At 55.3% G+C, this 14681-nt stretch overlaps 2 protein-coding genes across 2 annotated transcripts; one reads left to right on the top strand and one right to left on the bottom strand.

The window, feature by feature from the left end:
- Positions 1–373: 373 nt before the first annotated feature.
- On the top strand, positions 374–3187 carry HER10_EVM0003848 (Alg9-like mannosyltransferase). Its single transcript, XM_035473511.1, has 4 exons — positions 374–966; positions 1069–1290; positions 1412–1602; positions 1691–3187. The coding sequence occupies exons 1-4, from the start codon at positions 754–756 to the stop codon at positions 3075–3077; spliced, it is 2013 nt and encodes a 670-aa protein (XP_035335871.1). The 5' UTR covers positions 374–753; the 3' UTR covers positions 3078–3187.
- A 361-nt stretch (positions 3188–3548) lies between these two features.
- HER10_EVM0006643 (RhoGAP domain-containing protein) lies at positions 3549–7752 on the bottom strand. Its single transcript, XM_035476223.1, has 3 exons — positions 6458–7752; positions 5969–6127; positions 3549–5912 (listed from the first exon to the last, which is right to left on the bottom strand). Exons 1-3 carry the CDS (start codon positions 6603–6605, stop codon positions 3682–3684), a joined length of 2538 nt encoding a protein of 845 aa, XP_035336143.1. The 5' UTR covers positions 6606–7752; the 3' UTR covers positions 3549–3681.
- Positions 7753–14681: the final 6929 nt, after the last annotated feature.

Consider the following 14681-nt stretch of genomic DNA (forward strand, 5'->3'; position numbering starts at 1 on the left):
GGATCCAATGAGCATCTGTTCTACCGCCAGATAAGTGGATATCATCAGGTTCCTGCCTGAGAGTACCTATGTATCGATTTTGTTGCCTCTTAAACAAGGCAACAAGGCTACATGTGGTGCTGTGTCCTCATCACCTTAAGGTATGTACTGTGCAGTAGGTAGGTACCTCAGGTAGGTTCTTCAGGCTTCGGCGACTGCTTCTTTAGTGACCAATTGCCTGAGGACGGTGGCCTGTCATTGAAACTTAGCGCCTCTGCGTCCGTCCACGGCGCTGCCGTAAGCCCGCAACATCCCTGGTCCTCCCGTCTCGACATTCCATTAGCGATCAAGAACACCGCTTTTCGGCATCAACTTTTCCATCACAGCCCACACACTCCTTTCTCTCTTCCCCTGTGCCCCCGACTAGCTGACGGCCACACGGCAAACCGCGAGAGGAGGAAAAGAGCGAAAGAAAGAAGAAGAGAAAAGTCTGTTCGGCTTGACACACATACATACGAACAACCGGTACACACGCGGCACCACCATCAACACACTCTGACTCGCCAAATCCATCGGACTCCCCGTTGCGTTGACCGAACCGTTCGTTTCCCTCGCCGCCGCCGTTCCTGCAAGAAAGGTCATCCCCCCCTTACCAGCTCACCGCAAAACCCTCTTCCGACCGATGATTACGCAAGTCCCTTCCGTCCCCCCACCCCGCCAGACTGCCGCCGCCGCCGCCGGCCACAAAACTCTCCAACTCACCCCGTATCCACAATGGCTTCCGTCGGCTCCCCGCCCGCCCCCGAACTCCTAATGGCAGTTCGTAACGAGCACAACAAGCCCTCCGTCTTCCGGTCCCTCCTCGTCATCCGTCTCCTCAACGCCTGGTGGGTCCTCACCTTTTTCCAGCCCGACGAGTACTTTCAGGCCCTCGAACCCGCCTGGCGCATCGCCTTTGGCCAAGGGAGCGGCGCCTGGATCACCTGGGTGAGTTGCCATGCTCTATTCGCAACTTTTATTCATCATCACTATTCACGATATCAGAGGAAGTAACCTATGTTGAATCCCATATGCAACTAACACACCCAGGAATGGAGAAACCAGCTCCGCTCCTCGCTGCATCCCGCCCTCTTCGCCGGCGTCTACACCCTCGCAGACCTCGTCGCCCGCCCGCTCCCCATCATCAGGCCATGGCTCCTCCTCGCCGCTCCAAAGGCCGCACAGGCCGTCTTCGCCGCCGCCGGCGACTGGTACACCTGGCAGCTAGCCGTCAAGATCTACGGCGCCGATAGCTCCGTCTCATGGTTTGCTGTAAGTCACCATCACCACCACCACCACCACCACCACTACCACCATCAGTAGCTCCCACAACTTGCTATACCTTCTTGACGTATGTAAATGAAATGATGGCTGACGCAACGTCCTCGTATAGCTGTTCATGAGCATGTTCAGCCCTTTCCAATGGTACTGCTCCACCCGCACCTTTTCCAACTCGCTCGAGACCACGCTCACCATCATGGCCCTCAACTACTGGCCCTGGGAGCTCCTCGGTGACGCAAAGACGGAAAAGGAGAACCCCAAGCCCGCAAGGTCCATCTTGCACACGCCCGGGACGCTCACTAGGTACGTCTCCGTCTCTCGCATTCTGACACCGGCCGGCCACCCACCTGAACCGGCCTCCAAAGAAAAACACTCACTTACACGCCAATAGTCTCCGCTTATCCCTCATCCTCGCCGCGACAGCAGTCCTCCTCCGCCCAACAAACATCCTCATCTGGATCCCAATCGCCCTCGCAACCCTCCTCCGGCCCCTCTTTTCACGCTCAAACTCCGGCTCCGACCCCGGCTCCACCACCTCCGTCCTCACCCCGCAAACCATCCTCCTCCTCCTCCGCGAAGCCCTCCTCTGCGGCACCCTCGTCCTCTCCCTCTCCCTAACCTCAGACCGCCTCTACTTTGGCCAATGGGCCTTTCCCCCCTACAAATTCCTCTACTTCAACCTCTCCCAGTCCCTCGCCGTCCTCTACGGCCGCAACGACTGGCACTACTACCTCTCCCAGGGCCTCCCCCTCCTCTCAATGACCTACCTCCCCTTCGTCCTCACATCCCTCTACAAACCGCCCTCACCAACAACAACCACATCACCATCATCACACTCCAAAATCCCCAGCAAAGCAACCCTCAAAACCCTAACCTGGACAGTCTACGCCACCATCGCAGCCCTCTCCACCGTCTCCCACAAAGAAGTCCGCTTCATCTACCCCCTCCTCCCGACCCTCCACATCCTCGCCGCCGCGCCCCTGGCATCCTTCTTCACCACCCCGGCCCCGCCGCCGACCGCGCGCTCCCCGCTCCCGAAGCCCCGCCTCCGCCGCAAGCGCCTCCTCGCTTCCGCCCTCGTCCTCCACGCCGCAATCGCCTTCTTCCTCACCCTCCTCCACCAGCCCGCGCCCCTGACGGTCCTGACCTTCCTCCGCACCTCGTACGCCCGCATACACCCGGAGCAGGCCGCCACATCGGCCCCGATCGCGTCCCTGGCCTTGGCCTCTCTGGCTTCCTCCTCCTCCTCCTCTGCATCATCATCATCGTCAACAAAACAATCACAAGGCAACGAACTCTTCGCCCTCTTCCTGACACCATGCCACTCCACCCCCTGGCGCTCCCACCTCCTCCACCCCGCCCTCCGCGCCCGCGCCCTCACCTGCGAGCCGCCCCTGCACACCAACCCAGACTCCCCTGAACGCGAAGCCTACCGCGACGAGGCGGACCGCTTCTACGACGACCCCCAGCTCTTCATGGCGACCGAGTTGTGGCCGGCAGCCGAGTCCAGGTCCAGCTCCGACTCCGAGCCAGCAACAGCAGCATCATCATCATCATCATCGGCACCACCAGAAGACATCCCCCGCTACATCATCGGCTTCGAAGGCATCGAACCCTGGCTCCACGACTTCTTCTCCTCCCCCCAAGGCGCGGGCCACAACCTCGGCGTGAGCCCGAAACGCGTCTGGTCAGGCTGGAACGGCTTCTTCAACGAGGACGCCCGTCGGCGCGGGAAGCTCGTCGTGTGGGATACGGGGCTGTATACCACTGTATCCTAAACACAAAATGCCAAACAAAACTAGCCATGGTCAGTGTAAGAATAAGAGTAAAGAGGCAAGAGTAAAAAAAAACGGCAACAAGTTCCATTCTCACATACATACCCCTTCCCACAATACATCACAAAACCAAAAGCATCATCGTGAACTTGAATAATGACAAAAAATTCTTTCTTTTCCTACCCTATCCTGGGCCCGTGAACACATGTAACCAAATCCCCAGGAATCGTTAGAGGGACAGGAGTGGCCGGGGCTACTACACGTCATGACAAAAAAGAAAACGCCAACTTGACAGGATACCTTTCATAGCGAGCGAGCCCGTAGACAATGCGTCGCTGTACACCAAGCCAGAGAATCGAACAACTCCGTACATTTATGATGATTCACCAACAACAAGCACGCGCATGCCCCCTTTTTCTTCTCAAACGTTCAAACGCGGATTCTTGAAATTTTGGGTTGGCCTCGTCTAGGCTGCCCCCTTCCCTCTAGAACCCTTCGATGTATCATGTCCAATCATGAGTGAAATGGAATATTCCACAGAAAAACGTGCTCTTGATAAACAAAACACCTCAAATGGGCATACTTCGAACACGGCTCATTATCGATATTACCGCGCCGCTTCAGGTGCTGGCTGCGTTGGCGGTGCAATCTCCGGCTGAGAGGCTGCTGCCAACTGAGACTTTGCCGGTTGGGCCGGTGCTGGCGGGTTTGCTACGGTAGATGCGGGAGGCGACGATACTGGACTCGTTACCGTTGGAGATGATGCCTGCTGCGATGGTGCTGATGTCGGCTGGGGTGGCGGAGGTTGAGACGTGGTGGTTTGCGTCGCTGCCGGCTGAGTCGCCGCCGTCTGAGTCGGGGCCGCTTGCTGCGGCAATGGTGGTACAGGTGGGTTCTGCGCCCTCTCCTCGGGTTCCCTGCGAATATCTAGACTCTTTCCCCTTCCTGACATGATGCTGGAGCCTCCCAAAGAAGACTGTCGGTCTGCTGGGGGCGATTTGTTCCGTCGCTCGGCGCTCTCCTTGGCTTCACGGTATTTGTTCCTAATCCAACCGATGGGCCCCTTGGATTCGTCCTTGCCGTCCTTGTCCCGCGATTCATGACTGGTTTGTGCCTCGGCAGTGTACATGCCAGTTTCTGAACTTTCACCGGTGAAGCTCTTCCGGGGCCTGTATCCGCCGCTGCCAATCGAGGTCACGCTAACATCGGCATTATCGTTGGATCCGAAAGCCAGACGCGGAGAGGTGATTGAAGGGTGGTGCTCGTGGCCCTTCTGTCGTGAAAGTCGCCATCTTCTCTTCTTTTCCTTATCCGGCTCGCTGGCGTCTGCCGAAGTCGTCACAATGGACTCCTCAGTCTGATCAACGTCAGAACCTTCGTTAAATGATGAGTGAAGTGATGTCGGCGGCGATTTCTTAGCCTTGAGCGTCTGCTCGGGATGTAGGGTGTTGCTAGAGGGGACCTGTGATGCACGCGGGGTGGGTTCCGAGGGTGTATCAACTGCACCAGGCTGCTGGCCAATCGCGAGGGAATCGTGCTCTGGGATTGTATCGGCCACCAGATCCATGGGGTTGGGGGCCTCAAGACTAGGGGACACAGCGGCTGAGTGCGTACCGGACAAGGATGCGGCCGAGCTTTGCGCGCTCGGGTTCAAGCTTCCAGGAATGCGCTTCTTCTTCAGTTTGTTCGGTTGTCGTTTCTCGCCCTCTCCAGTGGGGGATCTTTGGAATATGCTAGGAAGGACTCTTTCCTTGATGGGCGTCGTAGCTTCATTCGGGTCAAGCAGCCTCTCCTGGCTTCTGCCTGCATTGCCAGCAGCGGTGGGTGCCAGGCTTGATGTGCCTATTGCAGCCGGCGCGGGGGAAATGCTCGACGCAGCAGGGGACTGATCGGGTCCCTCGACAAGCTCTTCCGTCGTCGTCGGGATCATGGGCTCACGCGGTGACGAGCCTGGAATGGGTGAAGCATCACGTCTGAATCTTCCCGTCTGAAGAGCAGGGGATTTCTTGGAAGGGACTGTGTTGCTTCTGCCGAGGCCGCTATTCGGGGTCGGTGCGAGTGCCGGGCTGTTTGGGGTCGTAGAACCTTCATGGTGCGAGTGCCTTGAAGATGTCGATCGGTTTCTTCTGAGCATTCCGTCCCTTCTTACACTGTCGGCGCCGGCACTCGCATTGGATGCAGACCGACCCAGGCCCGACTTCCTGTTAGGGTTAGGAGTCACTGGCCCACTCGCTGCAGGGGGCGTGCCTTTTTCGATCAGCTGCTTTGTCTTCTCGTCAGTAGCCGTGCCCTGCATGCCAATCAAGAAGTGGTCCTGGTTTTCGATGAGGAAAATGAGCACGCATTGGTTCAAGCGATACTCTTCAGGCGCCATGGCGTGCTGCGGGTGCGACAGCATGCCGGGTTGGAAAATAGCTGCTAGATTCTGTGAGTTCATCCTGTTCTCTTCCGACTTGGCGGCGAAGACAGCGAGCAAATCCAGAATGTATAGCAGAAGCTGGCGATTCAGTGGTGGAAGCTCCGTGATGAGCTTCTGGTACTTGACGATGGCTGCTTGATCGTCAAAATTTTCGACAAACTGCGGGCCTTCGGCATCGCCCACGGCTTGCCTCGTGGCGCCTCGCAACGGTTCCCTGAACTTCTCGTACAGATCTAGCGGCACGACAGGTTCAGGAAGGTCATTGAGGTATCGTCGGAGCACGTTGGCAGCATCGTGAACCGTGTAATTGTCCCACACCAAGCCCTTTCCGTAGCGATCGGGTGAGTCGAAAATCTGTTTCAGCTCCTTGATTCGTTTCTCGGAGCCACTCAGACGGAAGATGCCCTCCACCGTTGTTGCTAAGAAGACGGAATGTGAGTACGTTGGAGGCGGACCGTGAATCAAGTACACTTACCCTTTTCCTTCAAGAAGACGCCGCACTTGGCGACAACAATCGGTACGTAGCCATAAATGTAGCTCTTTCCGTTCTCGTCGACAAGAGATATCGCGACGTTGGCGTAGGTGATGCTCTGACGGAGAGGAACGCCGAAAATTCCGTGAGGCCGGTTGTCTGCTGTAGAACCTTTAGCACATGAAGTAGAAGACGTTTTCACAGCCGCGCGGATGTGCTTGGCACACTGGCGCACAGGCATGGTGATGGACAGGGACAGCCTGTTGAGCCGACCAGTCGGGTTCAAGGTATTGGAGGCTGTCGCATCACTCGAAGCGCAGACTTGAGGTAAAATGGGATCGCTTGACCCAACAGGATGGGCATCTTGCAACAGCAAGACAAGACTGAGAGGTGCAGCTGACGTATCGATTGCCTCGTCGACATCTTCACTGAAGAGGGGTTGGGTGGGAGTTGGGGGTGGTTGTTGCGATGCGAAAGTAGAAGGAGCTCTACCGTGATGTTCCTGATGCTTCGAGGGAAGCTTGAATCCTTTCCACCACGACTTCAGGTCTCTCTTATTCGGAGTCGAGGGCGCGGCGGGCGCGGTCGAGTTGCTCGTGGGCTGAAAAGCCTGGTTGGGGGGAGGAGCGGCGGACGTCATCGCAATGACGGAGCGCAGGTGGTCGGAGCTCAATTACTTTATCGCAGCCAGCGTCCTTTGGTTGTCGTGGGAATCGAGGATGAACAAAGTGTGTCAAGCGACAGGGTTTTGTCGAGCGACGGTCAAAGAAAGTTGAATGTTAAAGACAGATTCAGTGCAGTCGGTCTTCGATCTGTAGGTCAATCGGTTGGTCGCTTGGTCGCCTGGTGGTGTTTTTGGCACAGGATCGAGTCGCTTGAAAGGTATTGGGTGTGAGCATGCGCTAGGATGAGATGCGACGCGCAGGCGGTGATTGGCCGTGGGCTTCTTTTGGCGCGCAACTATTCCTTTGTCGAGTGAAGCGCTCCTAGAGACCGTCTCTGGAAGTCCTCCTTGTCGTGTGTTGCAAAAGCCCTGCTGTTGATGTCATGAAGAAGTTCCGACCCAAGTGTGAGTAGGAAGGGGAACAGGGGCGAGCGAGTGAGGTGACGAAGAGCGTCCGTGTAGGTGAAATGACCCAGGTGTATTCGGGCAGCGTTGACCGGGGACAGAGGGCGGCGGGCGACGACGATGCGGAGCTAGAGAGGGGATGGCGGGAGTCGGTAAGACACGAGCGAGCTGTGCGTTGGTGGGATTTTTTGACGACAGAAAACGAATGAAAGCGAGCGACGTTTCCGACCAGAAGACTAGGCGCGACAACGACACGTTGAAACCTCGTTGACGATAGTTGTCGGTCGGGCAAAAGAGGGCAAGGAAAGAAGGAGTTTGATCTGGAGAAGAGAGTCTGGGGGTTGATTGAGTAAGGTAGAAGGGGGAAGATGCGAGGTATGTGCACCGGTACCAGGTAAGCAATAGGAAGGTGAGTAAGGTGAGGTGAGGCAAAGGCAGAGCCCAGAGAGAGAGAGAGAGAGGGCGAAGCAAGTACGGAGTCGGTACGGAGTAGGTACGAACAGACGAAGGCGGAGGGACGCAGGAGAGGTTGCAGGTGCCGGTGCAAGTCAGAGGTCCAGGTCCAGGTCCAGTCCAGGTCCAGGTTGGGGTCCAGGTCCAAGTGGTCCAGGCCGGGCGTAGGTGTAATGTGCGGGTGCGTGTGTGCGTATATCGGGCGAGGTCAGGAAATGTAGGTAGTGGTACCTATGTAATGTAAGGCAAGGCCAGGCAAGGCAAGGTGAGAGAGAGAGAGAGAGAGAGGAAGAGAGCACCTTAGGTGAGGTGTGAGGTAAGGCAGACAGGCACCTAAGTAAGGTAAGGTAGGAAAAGAGGTGTGGAGGGAACGAGTATGGGGTGTGCGCTAGACGCGTTGTCGTCAGTGGGTGATGAGACCAGTACTTTTTTTCTACTCTTCTTTTGATTTCATCCAAGCTCACAGGCAGCAACTCCAGTCCAGGATGGATTGTCGACGCTGGTCAAGTTGATAATGGACAGTGAGTGAGTGTAGTGTAGTTGAGTGAGAGAGACTGTAATAAGAGAAAGACTGAGACTGAGGCTGGAAGCGAGAGTGAGGTTTTGCGTTGCAGCAGCAATGAGTATTACTGAGGTACCCAGCTGTGGACAATCAAGTAATTATGGTACCCAGAGTACGATGTTGGACGTCGACGATGCAGGAACCGTAGACCCTGAGAAACAAGCATGGAGTCGGGGAAACGCGAAGTACCCAGAGCTGAGCGAATAACGGTTACAGTGCCCAGCGGTCCGCGGACAGAGAAATGCAATAGACACGACGGGCAGCGTCAAGCAAGCATCACTAACACACACCACGTACACGCATCAGGGGCAGCAGCACCAGCAGCACCAGCAGCACCAGCAGCACCAGCACCAGCACCAGCAGAAGGAGCATACCAAGCGGTACAACTCGTCAGCGCCGCGGCGGCTACCAGGCGCTGACATTACGGGACGGGATGGATAACCCGGATCAAGGTAGCAGCAACGAGCAGGGTTGCCGCCGGTCAGGTGGTCTGGTAGGGCCAGCGACGACGGGGATGGGTGAGGGTTGTGAGGGGTTGGACGGCTGCGATACCGATGCCATGCCCATTTAATGGAGCCAGAGGGCAGAGGCTCCAACGTGAATTCAATGTCAATATCTACCTTACGCAGTGCGCAGTACTCCGTACCTGATACTAAGGTAAGGTAAGTAGGTAGGTAAGTAGTGGGCACAGGGACTGGCGCTGGGCCTTGGCTGGAGAGGTCGGGTGGGAGGAAACGGGAGTGTGGGAGCGGGAGTGGAAACATGAGATACCTGCCTGCCCCGCCACTCTCGTCAGGGCATGGAAGTACCCCTAGGTGAGGTGTGTCTACATGGCCCGGAGCAGTGCTCACGAGTGGAAGAGAGCTGGCCTGGGACCTTGCAAAAGCTCCAGAAGGCCCAGGGACCAAGACAGGCCAGACACTCCAGGCCCATTATACGGTGGAGAGAAAGACTCGTCGAGGCCCGAAGGCTGCAGCGGCAATGTGTGCTACTGATGCGCAGTTACGTGCGACGTGGGACGTTGAATGCTGCTGGGCGGAGGCTGCTGGGCATCGGCCGTTCATTAGCCGTCTGTCACTGGTCGTTCCCGACTGTCGCGGACTCACGGCGTTTCCCTGACCACTAGGGTTCCTGGCCTGCTATGTTAGCACGTTCCCTTAGCTAGTAACCTAAAGTACCCAGACGTAAGGGCCCATGGCAGGTAGTTACCGGTAGGGTACCGTCACCGACGATCGAAGAGGAGGTTGGCTGGCGATATCGATGGTGATGGTGATATTTCGCCTTGGGATACCTTAGGTACCTTATTCGAGGAGTAGTCCCTTATCGTGATGGCGGCAGTGGAAATGGGAGACTACCCTGTGGTTACATGTCGCTTGCTGGAGAAAGGCTGACAGCATGCAAGGGGACAACGACGCGGCACTTCCTGGTAGATGGACACAGAGGCACGGTGGTATGCGAGAGGAGACTCAGAAAGAGAATGGATGAATCTGCAAACCTAACTCACAGCCTGTGTTGTCCACGCCCATGTCTCCATATCAAAGGTACGTACTGTGCATACAAGTGACAATAAACGCTTTTGTCCATCTCCAGCTGGCAGGTCCAAAGTGAGTGCCGTAATTTCCATGTTGCCATGCACCCAGCTTCAAACATGGCCAAGTACCTTTCATATGACCAACATGGCAAGATAGTACCTGGCCGCATTTTTGGCTCTGTGGGGCGTCGTCAGGAAAGATCAAATGGGACGACGGGAGGCCTGGGCCAACCTGGGTGCCTGCCACCTGGGTTCTTACCTCTGGGGGCTGGCAGAACTTCGACTCTGGGAGCAGCCACAGCAGCGTGAGAGGGAAGGACCCAAGGAGAACAATGGGAGAGGCCAGGAAGGAGGGGTGACCCTGCCGACGGGAGCTCTTGCGCGAAATGAGACTGACGAGATGGTAGTGGGTCCCAGACTCGGGAGTCCCAGTGACCACTGATGAGCGGCCCTTTCTCCGAGTCCTCCCCGCCTGGCGGGTTGGTCTAAAATTCTGTTTTTTTTATTTATTTCTCAACACCAGATCAATAAAACAATCACATTCAATCAATCTCTCATTTCACTAGGTACCACGCACTTACATACGTACTCTGCATCAGTCTAGTGATTCCAGTCCACACTTTTCAAATCTCAGTCCACATCACACTCGCACACACGGCGTTAGATCCTTACGAATACCTCACACTGAAGTAAGATACCTACACAGATACACTTTGAGCACCCAGACGAGACGTGCATACGGATACCTAGGTACCTACCAGGTTGTGAAGTACCTAGGTACCTTGGGTCTCGCAGTGGAGTGAAGGCAGAGATTTCATACGACGTCTACAGTCCGACGAGGAACTTTAAGTCAAGGTACGGCAAGGGAAGCGTGCAGATGCTACCAGCCACGCCACGCCACGCTCTCACTTGTCAAGATCTTGAATTCCCATCTCGAAAAGATGTACTCCGTATCACTTGGGCATCTATGAGCGATATTACCTCAGTATCCTGACATTTATGATTCGACTCCCCCAATCCCTTGGTCCTTGGGATCTAAAGATCCGAGTTCCATCGCTTGCGCACTTCATCGCGAAATAAACTACCGGCATGCATCAACCCCTTTTCCCTACATGATTTACAACTTACAGCGCCTTCGCTACGGGTGAAAAGGGTACCTTATACACAGATGCCGCATGCCTGTGTCAAGGTACCCAGCGGATTTGCCGCATGCTGGAAAGGCCCCTCTTCCCCTCTTGAGTCTTTTCGGCCGTTCGCGAAAAGCCTCGCGAGTCAAGCTTGGGAGGTGGACTCGTGCGGCACTGCAGCTTGCTGCCAGCGCTGGTCAGTGAGGAGAGTCACTAATTCCCTCCACGAAAGCTTAGACATGCAGTGCTCTGACATACGAGCAGAGAGCTTTCATGCGGGCAGTGGTAATTGCACGGTGACAGCCACGTTGCCCACAGTCCGAGGCGCCTCTGCACTCCCGAGTCTCCAGCCCCTCGATGGGATCTGCCTGGTCCAAATGATGGTTTGAATGGTTCATCCATGGTTGTCGTCTGCTTAGACGTGGAGACAAGTCCCCTCTTCTGCTCCTAGCGGCGCTGGCGGGAGCTCACCGGAGCTTGGGCGCTCTACTACGGGTAACGGAGCCAGGAGAATACCAGTTTTGGAAATTGGTTCTAGAAAGGAAAAAAACAAAACATGAATAGGAATCAATAAACAAAACAAGACAAAACAAAACAAAAAAAGACGTCGGGAAGCAGTCGCCAGGAAAGAAGAAAAGACAAACACGAGAGCAAGAAGCTGTCTACCTCCCCTCGTGATTATCCACTCAAGAAGTCCGCGTAAGACAAGAATCGATTCAAGAGAGACCCATCTAGGGCACTTTCCTCAATCACCACTAACACATCTATGCTGCCTTTTCCAAAGCCGTGATCCTGAGGTCTTGACACTCAGGTTGTCCATATACTTGCCAAAATACTACTCACGTTCCATCTGAGGCCTTCAGTTCCTTCTTTGTTGTCCTCCCGCGATAGTGGGAATTCATTCAGTACCAAAGTCCTCTAACAATCATCAGGCAAAATCTGAAGTAAGGCAGGCACAGCAGGCTGAGGTGCGCAGTCTGACCATGGACACGACGGGAAAGCGCCGCCGGAGGGTACCTGCATTAATTGGCACCTGCCGTCTCGTCCAATCCGGGCCGGGCACCAACTGACAGATGCACCTTCCAACCTGGTCCCCAAGCTGGCAGGCACCTCTTTCCTCTTTCCCATTTTCCATCTCAAAGGACCTACCTCAAAATAAGGTACCATGAGATGGAAAGAAGAAAGTGTATCTGTGAAACGCGACTGCCGCAACATCAGGCCAGCCGTGAATTCGTTTTGCGATCAATTGACTTTTGGACTGAAAATATTGCCACATTGCCGGCCGCAAGCCGCATTTCTCTTCCCCCATCAGCCGAGGCTGCACATCGTCACATCGACACGCGAAACCCACGGTGCGGCGTGCTCAATTATCCGTCCGGCTTTCGCTTTTTTGAGACTCACTGTCTTATTCGTAAGGTACCCTTTTACCTGTCACTGTCTATCAAGCTGTTTTTTCAAACCTCAATCATAGCCGTTTGTTCCATTCCACCGTATGAACTACCCATCTCGGACTCGAAAACTTGGCTTTCGTTGCAATTTCCGTCCCGCAACCTGCTTTCGGTCGGTGGATCTGCTGTTATCAGTCTGGGAGGAAGAATCTGGCAAAGTAGCGTTTCGTTTCCCCTGCCTTCCTTGGTCGAGTCATCAAATGCTACCACGACGACATCATCTTGCTCTCACCCGTCCGTTTTGAGCTTCTCCTGAACCAGAACAGGACTTCCGTCACGTCTTGACCTCAGGGCGCGGTCCATTTGCTGGTCCAGCCCGAACCTCCGTCTCCGAAGAGGCAAAGGCCGCTGTCGATCACCTTGCCAGCGCCGAACTAAGCCTCCTGGCGGATGGAACTGTGCCGGCACGATCAGGCCTTGCAACCATGGACTCAACCGACGACATCTGTCCCTGCCTGATGTGCCAGTCTGCTCTGTGGGACAATCAAAGCTTGCAAGGTATCGACTATTGCGTATCTAATCTAATGAATTCAAGAGTATGTAGAGAGTGCTGTCTCCCGCTTTGGACTTTCTCCTCAGCTTGACCATAGTATAGATGCGATCCATTGTGGTGGAGCCGAGACACATAACACCACAGCGCATTCGTTCTCTGTGCTCCCTCGCGGCCCTCTTCTCCGGAGTGATACCGCCGCTCAGGAGAAAGAAGATTCTCATCTCGTAACGTCGGCGCCGAGGTTCAATTCGTTCAGGCAGTCAATTCGTCACCCGTGGCCAGATACCATGCCACTTCCAAGCTTCGGTTCGCAGCACTCACCTGCAACCGACAGAGTCTAGCCAATGGGCCCCAGGACTTGCTACTCCTAGCGAACCCTGCGCTCTCTTACTGACACCAACACATCGGCCGACGTTCCAGGTAATGTCTGACAGCTTTGACACCAATGTCTCGCATTTTTTCCGACATACCTCTGGTCCAGGAGAACAAAGCCTAAGACTCCTCGTGTTTTCTCATCAGCTCAGCAACATGGAGTCATGGGCGACTGGCTCCCGGTTCACGGTTCACATACCTTTTGCAGAAAAGCAACACAAGCCACCCAACACCACCCAATGGCACCCCCAATTCAACTCATCCGACCCAAGGTGGCAGCCTCTGCACTGTCTGCAGAGCAGAGCCCAGATGCTGGATCTTGCCGAACATCCATCGTTCCGACCATTCATCTGCCTTTCCATGCCCATGTCTATCCCATCTTCAGGGACTGGCGGGTCACAGTGGCTTCCATGGCAGATACCCTACCGCTACTTACGCTCTCGAGGCCCTCGCCAGAAACCAGGCGGTAATCCGCATGTACTCTTCCGTCTCGTTGGTAATTGCTCCCACCCCCATAGCTACCCGATGACGTCGTGTACCTCCGGCTTCGACGACGATGCCCGCATCCCCCGCCAGGTTTATGTCAACGGCCTTCAGTCCTTGAAAGAGCTTGTTGCCCCGACGCCCTTCCCGGCTTCGACGGTGTTGCCTTCAGGTCCCGACATGTCGCCCAATGTCGGCGTCTGCCGCCCACTGCCACCGCACAGCACGACGCCACACCCTCACACCCTCTAAGACTACGTACCATCGTGAAGACCCTTCAAAATGCCGTCAATGAGCTGGTCCAACCAATGCCGGGTTCATCCCGTTTCCATAATTAGCACCAAATCCTCTCGTCATGCAGGGACACACAGCGCCCGTTCCCCAAGTCAGAAATGTCGTGTTTCCCTCACCTGCACCTGTTGTCCAACAACAACCGAGTGGGATTTGCGGAGATGACCTGCCTCGGACACGGCTTTGGCATCATTTCTACTGGCTGCATCGCATTTCCTTCGTCTTCAACGCCCTCTGTACGCAGTACCTAGTCGACCTTTGGGGGTGGCGCAGAAACACACAACTTCGTCATCAAATCCAGCCCATTCGCCTCAGCTCGCCCAATAACGACTGACTTCCGCCTTGCCCTGTTTACCGTCGCATTTTTCGGGACACACTCACAACTGGCTCTTGGCCGGAGAGATCCCTGATCTACAGCCTATCTACAACACAACTGCAGGAAATGAAACAGGCTAATTGTTGAAACGGAGGATTCTTGTCTTCGCCATAGGCATTCAGCCCTGCAGACTACCACTTGCAGACACCCTTTGCCGTCCATACGAGCCAAAATCCCACGCAACCCACGCAACCATGACAACTTCACCTCCTTGATAGGCAACGGGTCGAATCCACACTTTAACCTGTTGTTCAGGTCCGAGAAACGCGGGGTAGAAGGCGATGGAAGGAGGGGCATAGCCACACTCTGTTCCTCCATCATGCGCTCACATGACTGTGCTTTCAATACGATAGCGTGCTGACTTTGTGCACATCATAGCTTGTCCATGGGCAGCGCGAATGTGGGGGCTCGGAGCTGTCGGGAGGAGATTTGCTCTCTTAACTTGGCAGTTTGAAGACTGTAGTACCTATTTGTGGATACGCAGCATTCGTGATTCCAAGTTCTTCATCAA

The sequence above is a fragment of the Colletotrichum scovillei genome (assembly GCF_011075155.1).
Source record: "Colletotrichum scovillei strain TJNH1 chromosome Unknown Contig00003, whole genome shotgun sequence".
NCBI classification, from domain to species: Eukaryota; Fungi; Ascomycota; class Sordariomycetes; order Glomerellales; family Glomerellaceae; genus Colletotrichum; species Colletotrichum scovillei.

Bases quoted from the DNA above. Each gene is read 5' to 3' on its own strand.
- HER10_EVM0003848 (XM_035473511.1), top strand. From the start codon at position 754: ATGGCTTCCGTCGGCTCCCCGCCCGCCCCCGAACTCCTAATGGCAGTT. The intron at 967-1,068 runs GTGAGTTGCCAT...TAACACACCCAG, and splicing joins GCGGCGCCTGGATCACCTGG to GAATGGAGAAACCAGCTCCG. The intron at 1,603-1,690 runs GTACGTCTCCGT...ACACGCCAATAG, and splicing joins ACGCCCGGGACGCTCACTAG to TCTCCGCTTATCCCTCATCC.
- HER10_EVM0006643 (XM_035476223.1), bottom strand. From the start codon at position 6,605: ATGACGTCCGCCGCTCCTCCCCCCAACCAGGCTTTTCAGCCCACGAGC. The intron at 6,128-6,457 runs GTAGAGCTCCTT...AAGGTTCTACAG, and splicing joins GAAGCATCAGGAACATCACG to CAGACAACCGGCCTCACGGA. The intron at 5,913-5,968 runs GTAAGTGTACTT...CCGTCTTCTTAG, and splicing joins CGTCTTCTTGAAGGAAAAGG to CAACAACGGTGGAGGGCATC.